Source organism: Helobdella robusta (assembly GCF_000326865.2).
Source record: "Helobdella robusta unplaced genomic scaffold HELROscaffold_16, whole genome shotgun sequence".
Lineage (NCBI taxonomy): Eukaryota > Metazoa > Annelida > Clitellata > Rhynchobdellida > Glossiphoniidae > Helobdella > Helobdella robusta.
Genome location: NW_008703893.1, coordinates 2,381,004 through 2,398,568, shown reverse-complemented (window position 1 = coordinate 2,398,568; position 17,565 = coordinate 2,381,004). Strand labels below are relative to the sequence as shown.

The following is a 17,565-nucleotide window of genomic DNA, read 5'->3' as shown; positions in this document are numbered from 1 at the left end:
CTGACTGTTCGCAGTGTTATATTACTTATTAATATGATCTTTTCTTAATAAAATCGGATGCTAAATTATAAAAATTGTATTATTTTAAATGCTAATTTCTAAAAAATAAATAAAACATTCGTTTTATTGTTATTTTATTCATATAAAATGAATTTATTCATGCCATTTAAATAGTTGACAGGTGCTCGTTGTTATAGAAACATTGCATTTTATGTAGTGTTAGAAGTTTTCTTTTCGTGAAGAAATATAACAAATTTTGCAGTTAATTAGCGTGAAATAATTAAAATAATTATTTATTATTTAACTTTTTTTTAATATTAGTACTATTTTGGTTAAAATGACAAAGTTTTAATTGGTTTTATAAAAGACAATTAGCACATCGCTTTTTAAATGACTACCAAATTGTTCAGCTGAATAAATAAACAAGTAAAAAAAATGGCGTCGATGGAAGTAATTTGTTTTCAATTTTATTTCTCATTATTTTATTGTTTTATTCATTTTTTATTCATGTTTTATAATCATTGGTAACTATGAAAGTTTGTGAATTATTTTTTATAATTTCAAAGCAACTATAATAGGCTGTATGATCTTCTAGCTTCATACCTATTTTCAAAATCACAAATCTGCCAAACCAAATGTCTGAAGATGGGAAATCCAACTAAATTACCAGATAAATAAAAATTAATTAATAAATGGAATGAATTCATATCGATTATTTTCCATCTTTATTCTGTTTCTAATTTAAAAAATTAACTCTACTTGAAAATCAAAATATTTGTGAAAATCTCATTGATTAACATTAAAGAAAAAAGATTAATAACACTACGACTACAGCTATTAAAATTTATATATGAAATAAAAATAAATGAACATTTTTCCTTTTTGTTCGACATTTACGTTTTCTCACTTTTGTTTTTTATTTGAAATGTTTAAATTAAAAACATTCCAAACATTTTTTCAATTTGTAATTGTCAAACTTTCAAACATTTTCATACTTAGAAACGTCTCCAGAGGGAACTGCAGGCCCTCATCCGTGATCCACCAGAGGGCATAAGCATCAACCCTGATAAAGTGACGGAAAATCTGGCAGAGTTAGTTTTTAAGAAAATAAATTCATCAAATAGGAACATTCGTTTATTTTCATCAAGAAATATTGATAATTATAAAAATAATATAAATAAAAATATAAATGAATAATTATATTTATATTATGACCATAATTTAGGTGGATAGTTGATTTGTGTGGAGCAGCTGGTACATTATATGATGGTGAAACATTTCAACTACAATTCAAGTTTGGCCCGAGGTATCCATTCGAGTCCCCGGAGGTGATGTACTGTTTTTTTTGCATATTTTAGTGTATTTTTTGTTTGTACTTTGTATGTGTATTGTGTATGTGTGTATATTATTGTATTTTTTATATATCCAACCTTTTAATTTACATTTTAAAATGTTTTTATGTTAATGTGTTTGTAATAGTGTGTGACGATGTATATTTTTGTGTGTGTGCGTGTGTGTGTGTGTATTAATAGCTGAAATACAAACAAATTATAAAAGGTTGTATTCATCGGCCCCAACGTACCAATCCACCCACACATCTACAGCAACGGACACATCTGCTTGTCCATCCTAACTGATGACTGGTCACCTGCTCTCTCTGTTCAGGCTGTCTGCCTCAGTGTCGTCAGTATGCTAAGCAGCTGCAAAGTTAAGGTAGTACTAAAATCGTCAGTTTTGATCGGTTGGCTGGTCGGTTGGTTAATTGGCTGGCTGGTTGGTTGGTTGATTGATTGATTGATTGATTGTACCTCGTTGATTGGCTTGCTGAATGAGATATGTTGGCATTGTAATCATCTAATGTTCACTGTAACACATTCCTGAAACTCCAAAGAAGAGACCCCTGGACAATACATTTTATGTAAAAACCTGCAGTGACAATCCCAAAAAAACAAGATGGTGGTATCACGGTTAGTCTCGCGACGATGATGATGATGATGATGATGGGGATTATATCAATGGTGATGGCGAGTGTGATGATGGCGATGATGGCGATGATGATGATGATGATGACGTCGATGATTCTGATATTGATGACGATGAAGGTATATTTCACCATTTTTTTTCAATCTCAGATGATTCAGTCTAGAAGGTAGACAATAATAGGTTAGATGGATAGCTTGTGCTTGGACAGACATTTTCAACAATAACATTTTTGTATTGTCATATATATATATATATATATATATATATATATATATATATATATATATATATATATATATATATATGCAAATAATAATATCACGTTTGTTTAATTTAATATCTCTACATTTACAATTTCTTATTAAATACAAATTTTTTGATAGTCTGTTTTTGTTTTATTAAATCTTCCTGATTCTGTTTCTATGTGTTTGTGTTTGTTTGTTTGTGTGTATATGTGTGTGCATGTTTGTGTGTTCGTGTGTGTTTGTTTATTTATGTCATGCAAGTATTTAATCGTCTAGCTTTTGATTGGTTGGTTGGTTGGTTGATTGGTTGGTTGGTTGGTTGGTTGATTGATTGATTGATTGATTGATTGATTGATTGATTGATTGATTGATTGATTGATTGATTGATTGATTGATTGATTTATTGATTGATTGATTGATTGATTGATTGATTGATTGATTGATTGATTGATTGATTGATTGATTGATTGATTGATTGATTGATTTGATTGATATCTCCCTTGAAATTAAACAATTGACAGCCATGCCAACATTATTCATACGATATTATGATATTGTGTAGCACAGTGAACAATAACAAAAATAACAGTTATTATCATTGTTATTGTTGCTGTGAGGTGATGAATGAATAAACGAATGAATTAATAAATGAATGAATTAATTAATTAATAAATGAATGATTGAATGATTGATTGATTGATTGTTACTTAGGCTTATTCCGTGGTAATAATAACACTTAAAGCATTCTAAACGAACTTATGTAATTAATATTAAGGTAGAATTAGAATACAATCTTCTTGTACCACTTCTACTACAACTACTACTTATCCTACTAACTACTACTAATACTGCTGCTGCCTATACTACTACTACTATTACTACTACTACTATTGTGTTAATATGCAACGTATTAATACCATTAATACTACTATAATTTATTATACTATGTTAATATTACTAATAATAGTAGTTGTAGATGACGATGATGATGATGATGGCGATGATGATAATAGTAACAGCAATGGCCATTGTTTAAATTAATTTTAGATACATACACACACGCATACATACATACATTCATACATACATTCATTCATTCATACATGCATACATTCATCCATACATACATACAGACAAACAGACAGACAGACAGACATGCATATTACTTATTTTTCATTTATCAAAATTTTCCATCCATTCATTCATTCATTCATCTTTATTTTTTTCGTTGTATGTTCATTAGAGTTTATATCATTTTTATTATTATTTTATTATTATTATTATTAATTCTATTTATTGATTTAAAAAATTTTTTTTTTGAGTAATAGATGATTTGATGTCATGAGATCTAAAATGTCGTATGCGTCATATAGAACTTCAGCAAAATAATAATAATAACAGTAATAATAATAACTTTAATAATAATAATAATTTATAAAAATAGCAAAATAATAATAAATGAAGATAGGGTTTCGAGAAGTTTTAAAAATAATCATATGAAACGGTCGTTAATTTGTTTTTTTTATTCGTTTTTGTTGTAACTTATTGCCCAATGAAAGCGGGCTTATTGACGAGAGTTTCATAATTCTAGATCACCTTTTATAAATTTTCATTCATTCATTTTGGAAAATTTGAAATTAGTTTATTAAATTTGAGATGATCGTTATTTTGAAGAAAGAGTGTTTCTAGTTTTCTTGGTTCGGCTTCATAGATACTCCGACTTTGTTGACAGAATTTTATTTCCACATGAATCATGTGATATGGAGTGGTGTGGCAGTAAAGGACTTCGTCTTGAATTTCGCTGATCGAGTTCGAATACTAGAGAGGTTTCTGGCTATGTATGATGTGTTTATTCGGTCCAGTTTTTTGACTGCTTATAAATAAAAACCCAAAATTTTCAGCAAATATTAAAAAATATTTTTCTCCGAATAATAAAATCTAGAGAAATAATTACAAAAAATTTATGAAAAGATAAAAAAAATGAACATATGTGATTGCGAATCGGTGTATAAAGAATGTGTTTGGAAGAATAATCTTAAAAATTATTTAAGTACTACTATATACGAAGAAAAAATTTTCGAAAAAAATCACAGGGTTCATGGATTTTAAAAGGAATAAAGGAATTTAGTGGCATATGTACAATAAAGCGAGATAAAGGTTGGGAAAGATGCGTTGCATAAAAACTAGATTAACTAGATTGTAGGTAATCTCATCTTCTAGAGTATTCTTGGTTTCTATTTAAATAAAAAATCGCGGGTTGTTATTACATACGAAAAATGAATTTGTGTGCTTGTGTGTGTGTGTGTGTGTGTGTGTGTGTGTGTGTGTGTGTGTGTGTGTGTGTGTGTGTGTACTTGAAGGTGTGTCTGTTTCCTTCTTGTGTGTATGTGTGTGTGCGTGTGTATATTTCCGGTTTAACAAGCGAAAAACGTAGAAATAAGTGTCCATAAATCAATATATACAAATATATGAAATTTTTTCGATTTTAAAAATTGTATAAAAGAAATATTATTGTCAAGGTTCAGGCACATTAACGTAAACAAATAAATGATAATACTAACAGAAAATGTTCGTTCAAAAAAAAAGTCGGAAAGAATTAGCATTGATTGAAAGAATGAGTGAGTAAATGAATGAATAAACGAATGAATGAAGAAAAATCAATTAAAATTAATAAACAGCAATTAACACGTGTAAAAAGCAAATAAAATCTTACAGAACAAAATACATAATAACCTTAAAAACTGTTATATGTATATATATTCTTATTCATATACTTATATATATATATATATATAAACTGTTATTCATATATATACATACAATCATATAAGTACATATACTATTACACTAAACTGTTAAAGAGATAAAACTATATATATATATATGTGCGTGTGTGCGTGTGTGTGTTGTGTGTGTGTTTATCAAGATTCATTAGCAAAAGCTAGTAGTACAACTGACATTACGTTATAGCTAACTGTACTAATAAATTTAAAAAAAAATCACTTAATACATTAATTTTTTCGTTTTTATTTTTGGTAAATTAAACAAACAGTAGATAAATAATATTACAGCAATTTTTTTTCATATACCTGGGTCAATTAAAATCGCTATGTTAAATATAAGCTTATATTTTATTGAGCAAAATTCTAAATTTAATGTTGAAACAACTACACGAAGCAAGAAACACAGGACTAGTGCTATCACTGATGAATTATGGTGATTGATACATAGATTGGGGTGGAACAATAGCTTCCACAGCTGTGAAAAATCAATCTTTGAAAATTTAAAGTTTTAAAATTCAATGACAAAAATTGAAAAATAATTGATGAAAATTAAAATGAAACAGATGTGCTAGCATAAAAACGTACAATGATTGAAAAATTTTTGAGAATTGATGTTATTATTGCGTTGGTTGTCTAAAATGTAAACTGAAAATCACTGGCAGATCGTGAATATTCAATGTAAAATAATATTGAAAGAGATGACTATGAAAATGTTTAAAACAAACTGTCAAGCATATTTGTCTTTTACACTTTCAGTTTCACTTTCAGTTTCGGAAAATTGCATCAGACGCTTCCGTTGTATGAGCTGGCGATGAGTTGTGGGGTGGTGGGAGGAAAGGATGAAAGGTCGAGAACGTTGCATGCGTTGTTGTCCATCAAACAATTTATCTCTTCTGCCACTAACTCTCCGGCCGAAACTTTGTTCAAACCATCGCCTGTTAGGTGGATGCAAGTGTTATTTAAGTCTTAAAAGACTCAAACTTTTATTGAATTTGAAAATTTTAAAGTTCTTCAAGCACTCACAATGCCCTTTTCCGAGAGCTTTGACGATAAGCTTTCCATCAGTAGTGAGTCCGGCGCGAAGAGAGTATGTTTCAATACGTTCGGACAGCTCAAATTCTTTCGTGAATTTATTTTTCACAAGTTTCTCTGGAGTTCTCTCCTCGTGTCTGGCTTTTACCCTTATGCGATTGTCTTTGATGATGAGAATTGTGATTTCCTTAGCTCCAAACGCCAGCCCGATATCAAGGACCAGAGTCATCTTTCTTCTTCCGCCGCTCGCCGAATCTTCGTCGTTGTGGAAGTAAACCTGACCTCGTTTCTCGCGTTTGAAAGGGCTGGAGCAGTTGGTTGGAGTTGCCGGTGGAGAGCCAGAACGAATGGAGACACTGGAGGAGACAGCAGCCGTGTTTGTCAGAGTGGCGTTTGATTGTTGGGCGCGTGACGGGCTGGCGTGGTTGCTCGTTGTCTTGCGCAGTCCCAAAGATTTTGGTGGCAGTGGGGCTTCGATGATTAAGATGCCATCCGTTGTCAGGCAGGATTTCAATTTCGTGTGATCTACTCCGGCTGGTTTTTCTATTTTTCGTTCAAATTCTTTTTCGACGGGATCTCCTGTTTCGTTGCATTTGACTTGCTTGGTTGCCTTCACGGTGATTCTGCTGTTGTCAGCTGTCACCTGGTTTGATAATTGTGTTTGGAGTTTATTTGCAATAAAATTGTTTCAACAATTTTGTTTGGATTTCGTTAACAAAAATTTTGATTCTAAACCTAAATATTGTAGTGTAAATACAGTGTTGTATTGTAGTGTAAATATTTTCGAACCATCAATCTATAAATGATTAGGTTCAATAGCGAGTAGCGGCAACATTCATCTAGAGAAATAAATTTTAAACAGATTGGTTATTCTCAAATTAACATTTAAGAAACTTACATGAACATTCTCAGGTTCAAAATCTGAGACATCGAACCTCAACTTGTACCTCAAACCGGACCCAGGATACTCCATGAACAGCGTTTTCATTTTCTTGCTGTCTAAGACATCCGTACTTCCTCTTCGTTTCGCGATCAGGTCGTCATCTTTTCGAATGAAACCAACCTTAGTGAGAGATGTATTCGACGGGGTGGATGTGATGCCACCGTTCGCTTGTTGCTCTCCTGATGAATGTCTGGAGTGTTTTTGTATCTGCGTTAGTTGGTAGTGAGAGGGCGAGTTGGTGCAAGAATTGCCCCCAGAGTCACTTTTTGTCTCATCACTCGGTTGGAGATGTAGGAATTCTTCCCGCATACGCTCCACGTCCTTCTCCCACTCCCTCTTGCGACGTTTCGCTTCATCGTTCACAAATTTCTCCATCTCTTTCATTCTTTGCGTCTGTCTGTCGTCAAATGTGAGAGCATCGTGAACCACGGGTACCATGTGGCCTGCAAATCAAATAATCCGGCACTCAGGTGTTCACTCATTTCAAAAATATTTAAGCAAAAACCTAACAATACTACTCTAGTTTTTGAGATGTTTCAATTTTCTAACCGAGCATTTGTTGAGGGGGAGGGTGTTGGGCCGTTTCCGTTTGGCCGCCATTGTGATGGGGACTGGAGGTGCTTTCCATTGGATGAAGTTTGGTGGTGAAAAATGTTTTTGATGATCTTTAGTTGCTATTTGCGATATCTTAAATGATAATTCCTAGAAACTGTTTGCGTGAAGTTAACTAATTATTCAGACCTTCAAATTTTCGATTTGGTTTTTCTAAAAATTTATAAATCCTCGGCAAGAAAAACTTAACGAAACGACCATTTTATGGATTTCATTCTCCCATTAACAGATACCAGCCAAATTAATGTTAATGCTTCTACACACAAGCGTCCAAAGACAAAATGCTATATTAATCTATTGTTATCTTAGAAAACATTCATGCATGCCAGCGTGTATTTGCGTGTACGTCTGTGTACACGCTACAAAAACAAAAACGTACGCGTTTAATGGTATTTAATAACATCGTTAGCGCTCCTCTGGGCTAAACAAGCAATTCTACGGCTTGTTTGTCAATACATTTGGTTGCCTGGTGCATCTTTATTTTGTGCATGCATGCATACATACATACATACATACATACATACAGACATACATACATACATGCCTACATACATACATACATACATACATACCTACATACATACATACATACATACATACCTACATACATACATACATACATACATACATACATACATACATACATACATACATACATACATACATACACACCAGTATCTGCGCATGCCTATGTATGCCTATGTATCTGTACGAACGTATGTATATTGAATACACGTATCTAGAAAGGCATTCAGTTGTTTATGTGCCTGCATCATTTTCTTTCTACGCGTTTGTTTGATTGAATGTGGTCACTGGTGTATGACTTGGAATGAAAGAATCAATGCAATGAAAAACATGACCGACGGTTTCATCACGAGCACTTTCAATCCAATCCGAAACGCAAAATCACCAGCGTATGAAATTCTAGTTTTGATGAATTTTTGAAAGTTTCATTAAAATTTCTTCAGTAGGTTATTTAATAAGTTACTAGCGGTTTTTCGATGTTCTGAACAAAACTATAGATAGCTTAATAGGTTGATGAATAAATAGTTAGAGGAATTAAATGAAAGAGTGGAAGAAAGGAGAGAATTCTTCATTAAAGATGCAACTCATGTGTTCACAGCCACATACACACATACAAGTACACACATACAGACAAATGCAAACGGATACACATACATATACAAATGTCTGTTCATCAATAAATGTAGCTTGTACGCCATGACAGCATGGTTGTATACATTGCTTCCTCCATGCTTCGTCTGTTTGGCTAGCTGGCGAGGACGATGATGACGACGATGACAACTTTTAAAATGTAAAATTTAAAATGTAAGACTTTTAAAATCTTTCAACTAGAGGGCTTAAGATTTTATTGGTTTGATGCTTGCGGTTTTATAAAACATGTCAAAAAATTAAACTTTTCAGAATCACATGCAATGTTTGGACTATTAGAACATCACATCAGCGTGATAACGTAACATGATAGGAAGTATAAAAAGTGCCAACACAAGTTCCTAGGCCTCAACAGAAACAACTCAATGCAATAATCCAAATACAAACTAGAAGACCCCCATAAAGTTCACGCAAATAAAGAATATTAATAGAATAAGTGATATAAGAAACGAGGGTCAGGTTAATGTAAATCAACTTGATCAGTCCTAAACTAAATTCACGTGTCAATTTTTTTGAAAATAAAACCGATCAGTTATTTAAGAAATATCTTAGAATATTTTTGTTGATTCTTTCCGATAGTAGCTATGTATTAATGTAACTAATATAAGAAAATATAATTGTATTTTCAGCTTTGATTTTTTTCTAGTTCAATTTGATCAATGTTTCATTGAATCTCAACTTTGTAATGTAGAAAATGAAGTTTTCAGCTACTCTTATGTTCATTTTTGTCTTTTACTGAAAACACTTATTTCGGTAATCTGTTTTTAAGTTGATTTTTGTTATTATTGTTATTGGGATTATTATTTGTTATTGTTGTTACTCACACATATCTGCTTACATTTATACACACACATACAAATATAAATACAAACAAACAAACATACATACATACATACATACATACAACTTGCATACATCCATACAAACATCGCGTTGTATGTTTTTGTTGTATATTTACTTTTCAAATTTTTAAATGATGAAGTATTTGACAGTTTTCAAAAGAAACACAATCAATTATGTTATTTTCAGTTAATGGAGGAAAAAATTTCATTCAACAATTAATGGCTTTGACTTTTCAGTTATTTGAAATTTTTTTAAATAAATAAAATAATAAACATATGTAAATTTACAACACATACGTATGTATGTATGTGTGTGTCTATATGTATGTATGTATGTATGTATGCCGTGTGTATGTTTTTGTGTATGTGTGCATATGTGTATGACGTTTTTGTGGGCTATTGTCCAGAAAGGGGGGAAGAGTTCGACCACTGGCCCGTGGAATCTGGCGAGGGTGTAGGGTACAAGTTATGATGGGTGTGGTTGACTTGTGGGTTCCAGTAAGATTCCATCATTTGTTGTTGTCGGTGCTGTTGTACATTCACGTTGTTGTAATTTACGTCAGCTACTGGTACGCTTAAATGTGTCAGTTGTTGTTGGTTGCTGTTGATGTTGCTGATGAATCCGCCGTACGTCGTTGTGTTTAGTTGTTGTTGTGTTGTTAGTTGAGCTTGTTGTTGTTGCTGCTGCTGTTGTTGTTGTTGTTGTTGTTGTTGGGCCATTGCTTGCCTGTGTATATTAGATGTTGTTGTTGATTTTTTTTTATTTTTGCTCTGTTTTATAGTAGCAGAGTTGCAATCTGCAACGCTTGGATTCACCAGGACAGAATTCATACCGGGCCCATAGCAACTCGAGTAAGTGAAACCCATGTTAGGGCCTAGGAGGGGTGGCGATGGCAAGAATGGAGTGCCATTTGATTTGCCAATGTACACCATCTTCTTCTCATTGATAAAATTGTCATTCTTGTGCAAAGAATCCGTATGATGGTGGTGTTGGTGCTGGCTGGGGTAGAAGACATTATCACTTGCGTCATGCCAGTAATGTAGGTTGGGGTCCTGGTGCCAGGCGTCAGCAGGCAGGTTGTAGCATGCCGATTCGTAGGGAGGAGGCAGCATTTCACAGGTCATCATCGACTTCTGTCGGTTGAAGTTTCGCTCGTTCAAATCTCGGGCGTTCAACATCAGCAGGGATTGAGACTCGTGTGTATCGACTTGATCCACTGACTTTTTCTTCGAACTCTTTTTCTGTTTAATGCGATTAAATTTTTAATTTAATTCTTGTGAAAAGTCAACCAACGCAAACATTTTTTTAATTTAAACTTTGCAGAAATTGAGCGAACTTTTGAACTGGGTGCATCCGACTCGTTGTTGGGCCTCCTTTCGGCGTTGATTGACTTGAGCAGAGGTGTCATGGATGACGTTGACGACTGCAAGAGCATCGGTTGCTCTTCCTGTTCTCGCTTCAGATGCTCATCAATGAGTCGAACGATCTCGTGAAACATTCCTTTCCTGGCCATGGTTTGAGGCAGCTGATCCAAGTGATCCGTTATGTCGATTGCCACTTTATACTTGAGTAGCAGTTTCACAGTCTCCACACTGCCCTCCCTGCACGCTGCAAAGAAGGGAGTTTCGTCCTGGAGATCCTGTGCGTCCTTGTTTGCTCCCTTCTCTAAGAGGATTTGAACCGCTTTGTGGTTGTTCACTGAAGCCGCCCAGTGCAGCGCCGTCTTGCCTGTTGATCAATCGTTGCAAGGATTGTTAGGTGGATAATTAATTGATATTAAACGTCTTGTCGAATGACTGTCAATATTTGAAGCGTCATTTTTAATACTAACAATAGCATGGAGGGTACATTTATAATTGTCAATACATTGAAAATTGAAATAACCATTATTGTCAGCGACGTTGATGTCTGCATCGGCCTCGATCAGTTCCTCTACAACATCCTCCAGACACAACTTGACCGCCAACATCAGTGGTGTCGTGCCGTCTGCTGTCTGGGCGTTGATTTTCGTAGCCCTGTGACGCAACAACACCTGTGAAAAACATATCCCGATTTATCGTTACGTTATTACTTAAATTTTAATTGAAAGGCTGTTTACACGTCTGCACACTGTTTATAAGCTGTTAAATTGCAAATAAAATGTTGTTCATTCATGCATGCACGCTTACTTTGAAAACGCCTCTGGAGTCGGCGGCCACCGACGAATGCAGCGGAGTCCTTCCGTTGCAATCCTGGGCGTTCGGATCGCCACCGGCTTCCAATAAATTTTTTGCTGCCTCTGTTTTCGAGTGCCGAGCTGCTAAGTGCAGAGGCGTTTCCCCTATTGGAATTTAAAATAAATAATATTTGGTTTGAAATTTCAAAATAGGTTAAAAATAAAATAAATGCGATAACATTGAAAAAAATTAACGCCGAAACATCGATTAAAAATAAATCAATGAGGGAATCCCAACCAGTTCTATGGGTGGTGGCATTGACAGCAGCTCCTTGGTTGATGAGGCTGAATATCATGGCAGCCCCATCGTCATCCAGATCGGTCGAGCCTGTGCTATCCGAATCAGGCACCGACCTCTTGCACTTGGCCGAAGATGCCAACATGAGGGCCGTGTAACCGTCGGGCCCTCTGGCGTCCACTGAATCATCTGCGTTCAAATTTCTGCCAGGTAGGAAGAGTTTGTTGTCTTCGTTGATTGGCGATGGCAGGCCGAGTTGGTCGCCATCTTGTGAGGGTGGGGTGGGTACTGAGATAGCGTTCTTCTGCGTTATGCCGGCTGCCATCAAGTGCCTCTCCGACCACTTGCGTTTGCTGTCGTTCACTTGTTGCTGGGGGTGAACGTTTTCAGTCTGAAATGAAGTTTGGCCTATTAAAATGCATCTACTTTAAGAAAGTCGATTTTAAAATTTATTGTAGATTGAGATGATTTAAACGAATGCAACGTTTGTTTGAAAGCAACCTCGTTATGCCTGGCTATGCCGACAGCACATGTTTGCTCAGCTACTGGAGTCATCAATTCGGACTGCGTTCCTTCCCCGTTCGCACCAGTTGTACTGCCAAATAAAAAAATAAAGCAAATGTAGTTTGGGGCTAAAATTCTCGTAAAATTTTTAAATAACAAAATAAATTTTTATTTAAAAACTAGAAGAATATAAAATTTACTTGATATTTTTAGAGTCCATTTCGAGAGAGGGGACGCAGCGTTTGAAGCCTACTGGGAACCAAGTGGAACCTCTCGCAATTTTCTTCTGTGATTTGTACAACACGAAACCAAGAACAGTAATCAGTGCCACCGAGCAGACGATCAAAATAATGAAGGTGATTGGTTGCTGGCTTGTTTCGCCACCCCCGTCGCGATGGGCTGTAAGGAAATGTCGTTCATTTAAAATCGCGTGTGTATTGTTTCAATTCTAAACTATAGTTGGTGAATACATATTAAAGTTTTGTAATAGAATAATTTGAAAGATACTTACAAGAAACGGAGTAGATGGGAACGATGGGCTTCCATCCTTTTCGCATAGACTGGGCGATAAATTCAGATGCCGTTTCACTGGAAGAGAAGCAGTTGTCCACGCATTTCGTGTTGTCAAGTTTTATGTGGATTTTACTCCTAAACATATTTTTAAAAACTTTTTAACAATTTTTTCATTAAATATTGATAAAAAAAAATTAGTTTTTAACGAAAAATAATGAATTTAAAAATGGTTAACACGAACCCTGCTATGTCGTCAGCAGATCTTTTGCGACGAGTTGCTTGTATGGAGAATAACATGAACGTTGTGTTAGATTTGACATTTGGGACTATTGCACACGGGTGAATAAGTTCTTTCCTGCTTTCATCTTTTATTAAAAATGGTGTATTTCCGAGAAGAAGTCCGAGACTTCTCAGGAACTTCGATGCCACGTGCCGAAAGTAGTCAGGCGTTGCCACCAGCGTTAAGATCAAAGTTCCCTCTGCGATGTTCTTGCTCTCCAGACTTGCGTCATGAACATTTTCACAATCCATTCCGTCCCAGCCACATTCTGCTGTGTTGCAGCCTAAGAAATTTTTATTTGAATAATATTTTAATTTATTTTTTAAATTTTTTCATTTGAATAGTATTTTACTTCATTTTTATATTTTATTAAAAGAAAATTATTTGTTTTTTTACCCTGGTCGCAAAATCCATCAGCGTAATGATTGGAGCAGTAAGATTCGTAAAGTAGATCGCACGTTCTCTTCGGCTCAGGCAGGCAGTCCATTCCATCGTACAAGCAAGATTCATCCATGCACGCTTCGTCACACACGCCGTTCTGAAACAATTTGTTGCAATCTACGACGTGGCTTCGTACGGCACTGCACGAGTGGTAGATGTGGCTCTTGTAGCTGCAGTCGTAACCGTCGTAGTTGCATTCCGCGTAGTCACATTCCTTCTGTGAGGTGCAAAATATTTTTTGGTTAAGAAATTCAGATTAAAAATAAGATAATTGATAAAATTTAACTATAATTTATAAAAAGCACTAAACAACAGCTGACAATCACATATAAAAAAATACATAACCAACATCACAAATTCCATTGCCAGCTTTAGCCGAGCAGTTGTTGATTGCACAGTCCGGGTGTTGGATTTGCTTAGAAGAGGCCATCACAACATCCTCCATGTACCCCACACCGCCCTTGAAGTCGCTATCAAACACCTCGCAATTGAGTCCGTTCCAGAACTGCGCGCAGACACACGTGTAGTGGGACAGCCTATCCTGGCAGGTGCCTCCATGCTGGCAGGGGTTGGAGAAACATTCATTGACCACATCGTACTGGCATCTCTCCCCGCCTATTCCGATTGGACATTCGCACTGGAAGGCTTGCTTGTTTGATTGGCACGTTCCACCGTTCAGACACGGATTCGTGTTGCACTGTGTGTGCTTGTACTGACATCTGTCGCCAGAGAAACCCTGGTTCGTTTGTGGATTAAAAGAACGATAACGTACATGGATAATGTGCTTGCATTGCATGTAAGAGTGTGTTTTTTGTATGAATAAAAATCAGAGTTCAAAATATTTTAACGCCTTATCAAAATCCGTCCGCGATAATTAAAGATAATAATATTGTAATAGCATCATAATAACATCAGAACGTGACAAATGAGAACACAACGTCAGGCGATGACATCATCATCAAACCTTCTGACACATGCAGTAGTAGGAGTTGTTGAAGCTCTCCACGCACGTTCCTCCATTCTCACACATGTGCGCAATCTTCGGCAGCGAGCAAATTGAAACTCTCCTCTCGCACTGCTTGCCACTCCAACCTATCCTACACAAACACTTGTAATCTCCTGGCAGCTGGACGCAATCAAATGAACCGTGAAGAGAGCAAGGGTTGGAGGTACACTCGTTCAAATCTCCTTCACACCTCGGCCCACTGAATCCCGGCGGGCATATGCATTCGAACCCGCCTACTTTGTCTCTACATGAGCCGCCGTTCAGGCAGGTGTCTTTGTGGCAGTCATTCACGTTGATCTCGCAAAGGAGGCCCTCCGTACCGTGGGGGCAGGAACAGTGGAAGGTGTTCACCATGTCGTGGCAGGTACCTTCCCGGGGAGAGTTCGGTGGAGTTGTGTTTTGAAACATGAGCAAGGTTGTTTTTGAAAAATAATTTAAATAAATTATTAAAATTAAAATGATGTAACACGATGTTGTCCTATGAGGTTATAACTTTAAACAAAACAGTATTAGAAATGTTAGAAACGAACTTGAATTGAACTGAAACACATCAAACTGCATCACACTCGCAAGATTTTTTGTTTCTACCTTTCATACTTTTGACAACGTTGCCAAAAAAATTGTGTGGATTAAAAGACTCACCGAAGTTTTGACAAGGATTGTTCTCGCAGTCATCAATGTTCATTTCGCACTGAGTGCCCTGAAAGCCTGCAGGACACAAGCACTCGTACGCGCGCACTCTGTCGAGACAAGTTGCTCCATTCCTGCAGGGCATTGACAGACATTCATCTGTTTCAATCTGGCAGTAGCTGCCTTCAAACCCGGGTCTACAGGCACAGTGGTGCGTGTTGCCGACGTCTGAACACGTTCCGCCGTTTTGACATAACTCTTCTACTGTTGTCTCTGCGTTTGAGTTACGTTTAAAAATTAATTTTAAAATTGAAATGCGAAAAAGTCATTCAAACTAATGAAATACAAAAAAACATACTTTTAGCAGTTGCAGCCGCGTGACACGACACCATCCTGACGTCACAGAGAGCGCCACTGAAGCCACTTCGACACTTGCACTCGAACTGATTGACGAACGACAGGCAGGTGGCCCCATTCCAGCATGGCGCCCGGGCGCACCAATCAACAACCTCCTCGCATCGAGGGCCCGTAAATCCTTTTGAGCAGTAACACTTGGCAAATGATTTGACGACTTGGTTGAGGGTGCGGTCCTCGTTTGAGTTGATGTCCAACACTGAAACGCACACTCCTGAATTCAAGCAGAGATCCGGATGTTGCTGGCACGAGTCCAGCCTGTGTTGGCAGTTGGATCCTGTGTAGCCGGGAGCACAGACACATTTGAAGCCGTTCACCTGGTCTACGCAAGTGCCGCCGAACAGACAGGAACTGTTGCAAGTTGTTGCCAATGTCTTACAATTATTATTAAGACCAGTTGAAAATTTTTTAAAAATCAATTTAAATATAACTTAATACAAAATTTTAAAAAGTTAATGAGCTCATGAAACCTGTCAGTGCAGTCGTCATCATTGGTCTGGCAGAGAGTTCCACTGAAGCCACTGATGCACTTGCAAGCGAACGAGTTGACGAACTCCATGCAAGTAGCGCCGTTGAGGCAGGGAGATGAGTTGCACTCGTTGATGTCATGTTGGCATCTTCTTCCCCCGAAGCCTTTCTGACAGACGCACTCGAAATCCTTCAATCTGTCCACACACTGACCACCGTTCAAACAGGAATCTTCGTGGTTTGATGGTTGGTCGGGTGGTTAATTAATTTAAGTGGTCAGATAATCAATTTAAATGAAAAGATTGAGTATAATATCATTAGTAATTGAATAATAACCCCTAAAATTTAATTTTTGTCTTGAAATGCAGCCCAAACTAACCGGGCATGCAGTCGTCAGGGTTGACCTCACAATTTCTACCCTCGTATCCGATTGGGCACTGGCAGAGGTAGGAACCTTCAGTGTTCACGCACTGTCCGCCATTCATGCACGGCTGGTTTTGAATGCATTCGTCAATGTCTTCAGTGCAATATCGACCTGCGCATGCATTTGTTTGTGTGTGTTTGTGCTTGTCTGTGTGTGTGTGCGTGTGTGTGTGTGCATGTGTGTGTGCATGTGTGTGTGCGTGAGTCGTGTGTTTTCGTACTTGTATAATTTATTTAAATTTCAATCATATGAATACAAACACAAAAAGAGACAAGCAGGAACTCAAAACTAGCCAGCAAACCAACTAACCCGTGAAGCCAGCAGAGCACCTGCAAGTGTAATTGCGATAGAGTGCGTCTGGCAAACATACTCCCCCATATCGGCACTCATTATTTATGCATGGATCGAGTTTGGACTGGCAAAGATGGCCAGTGTAGGGCAGTTGGCAAGAACATTCAAAAGAGTTGACCTTGTCGAGGCATTGTCCGCCGTTGCGACATGGATTAGAAATGCATTCGTTTGTGTTTGTCTCGCAGTTCGTGCCTGTGTTGTTCGTGTTTGTGTGTGTGTGTGTGTCTATATATGTGCATGTATGTGTGAATGTGTAAATTTGTAAAAAAAATAGTGATGTGATAGCCAGATCGATTTAATGTTCTAATGGGGAAGATGTTTTTAAGTAGGGCCAAAATTTTTTATGAATTTTTAATTACGCAAAAATAATGACGTCATTTATGACAACAACAAACTACAAACAAAAAACAAAAGATCAAAAATATAAAAAATAAAAATTAAAAATTAAAATAGCCAGCATACCTTGA

The 17,565-nt window shown here is 36.5% G+C and overlaps 3 protein-coding genes across 3 annotated transcripts; 1 reads left to right on the top strand and 2 right to left on the bottom strand.

The window, feature by feature from the left end:
* The first annotated feature begins 416 nt into the window (after positions 1-416).
* HELRODRAFT_185420 (hypothetical protein) lies at positions 417-2,790 on the top strand. Its single transcript, XM_009015603.1, has 7 exons — positions 417-450; positions 1,000-1,091; positions 1,226-1,328; positions 1,558-1,713; positions 1,892-1,967; positions 2,133-2,649; positions 2,701-2,790. Exons 1-6 carry the CDS (start codon positions 436-438, stop codon positions 2,144-2,146), a joined length of 456 nt encoding a protein of 151 aa, XP_009013851.1. The 5' UTR covers positions 417-435; the 3' UTR covers positions 2,147-2,649; positions 2,701-2,790.
* A 3,004-nt stretch (positions 2,791-5,794) lies between these two features.
* On the bottom strand, positions 5,795-7,614 carry HELRODRAFT_169784 (hypothetical protein; the record flags this gene model as incomplete). The annotated part of the gene is made up of 4 exons (XM_009015602.1): positions 5,795-5,946; positions 6,035-6,686; positions 6,942-7,429; positions 7,536-7,614. 4 exons carry the CDS (start codon positions 7,612-7,614, stop codon positions 5,795-5,797), a joined length of 1,371 nt encoding a protein of 456 aa, XP_009013850.1.
* A 6,072-nt stretch (positions 7,615-13,686) lies between these two features.
* On the bottom strand, positions 13,687-16,414 carry HELRODRAFT_75318 (hypothetical protein; the record flags this gene model as incomplete). Its single annotated transcript, XM_009015601.1, has 6 exons — positions 13,687-14,022; positions 14,155-14,541; positions 14,770-15,179; positions 15,454-15,714; positions 15,800-16,206; positions 16,326-16,414. 6 exons carry the CDS (start codon positions 16,412-16,414, stop codon positions 13,687-13,689), a joined length of 1,890 nt encoding a protein of 629 aa, XP_009013849.1.
* Between the last annotated feature and the right edge of the window lie 1,151 nt (positions 16,415-17,565).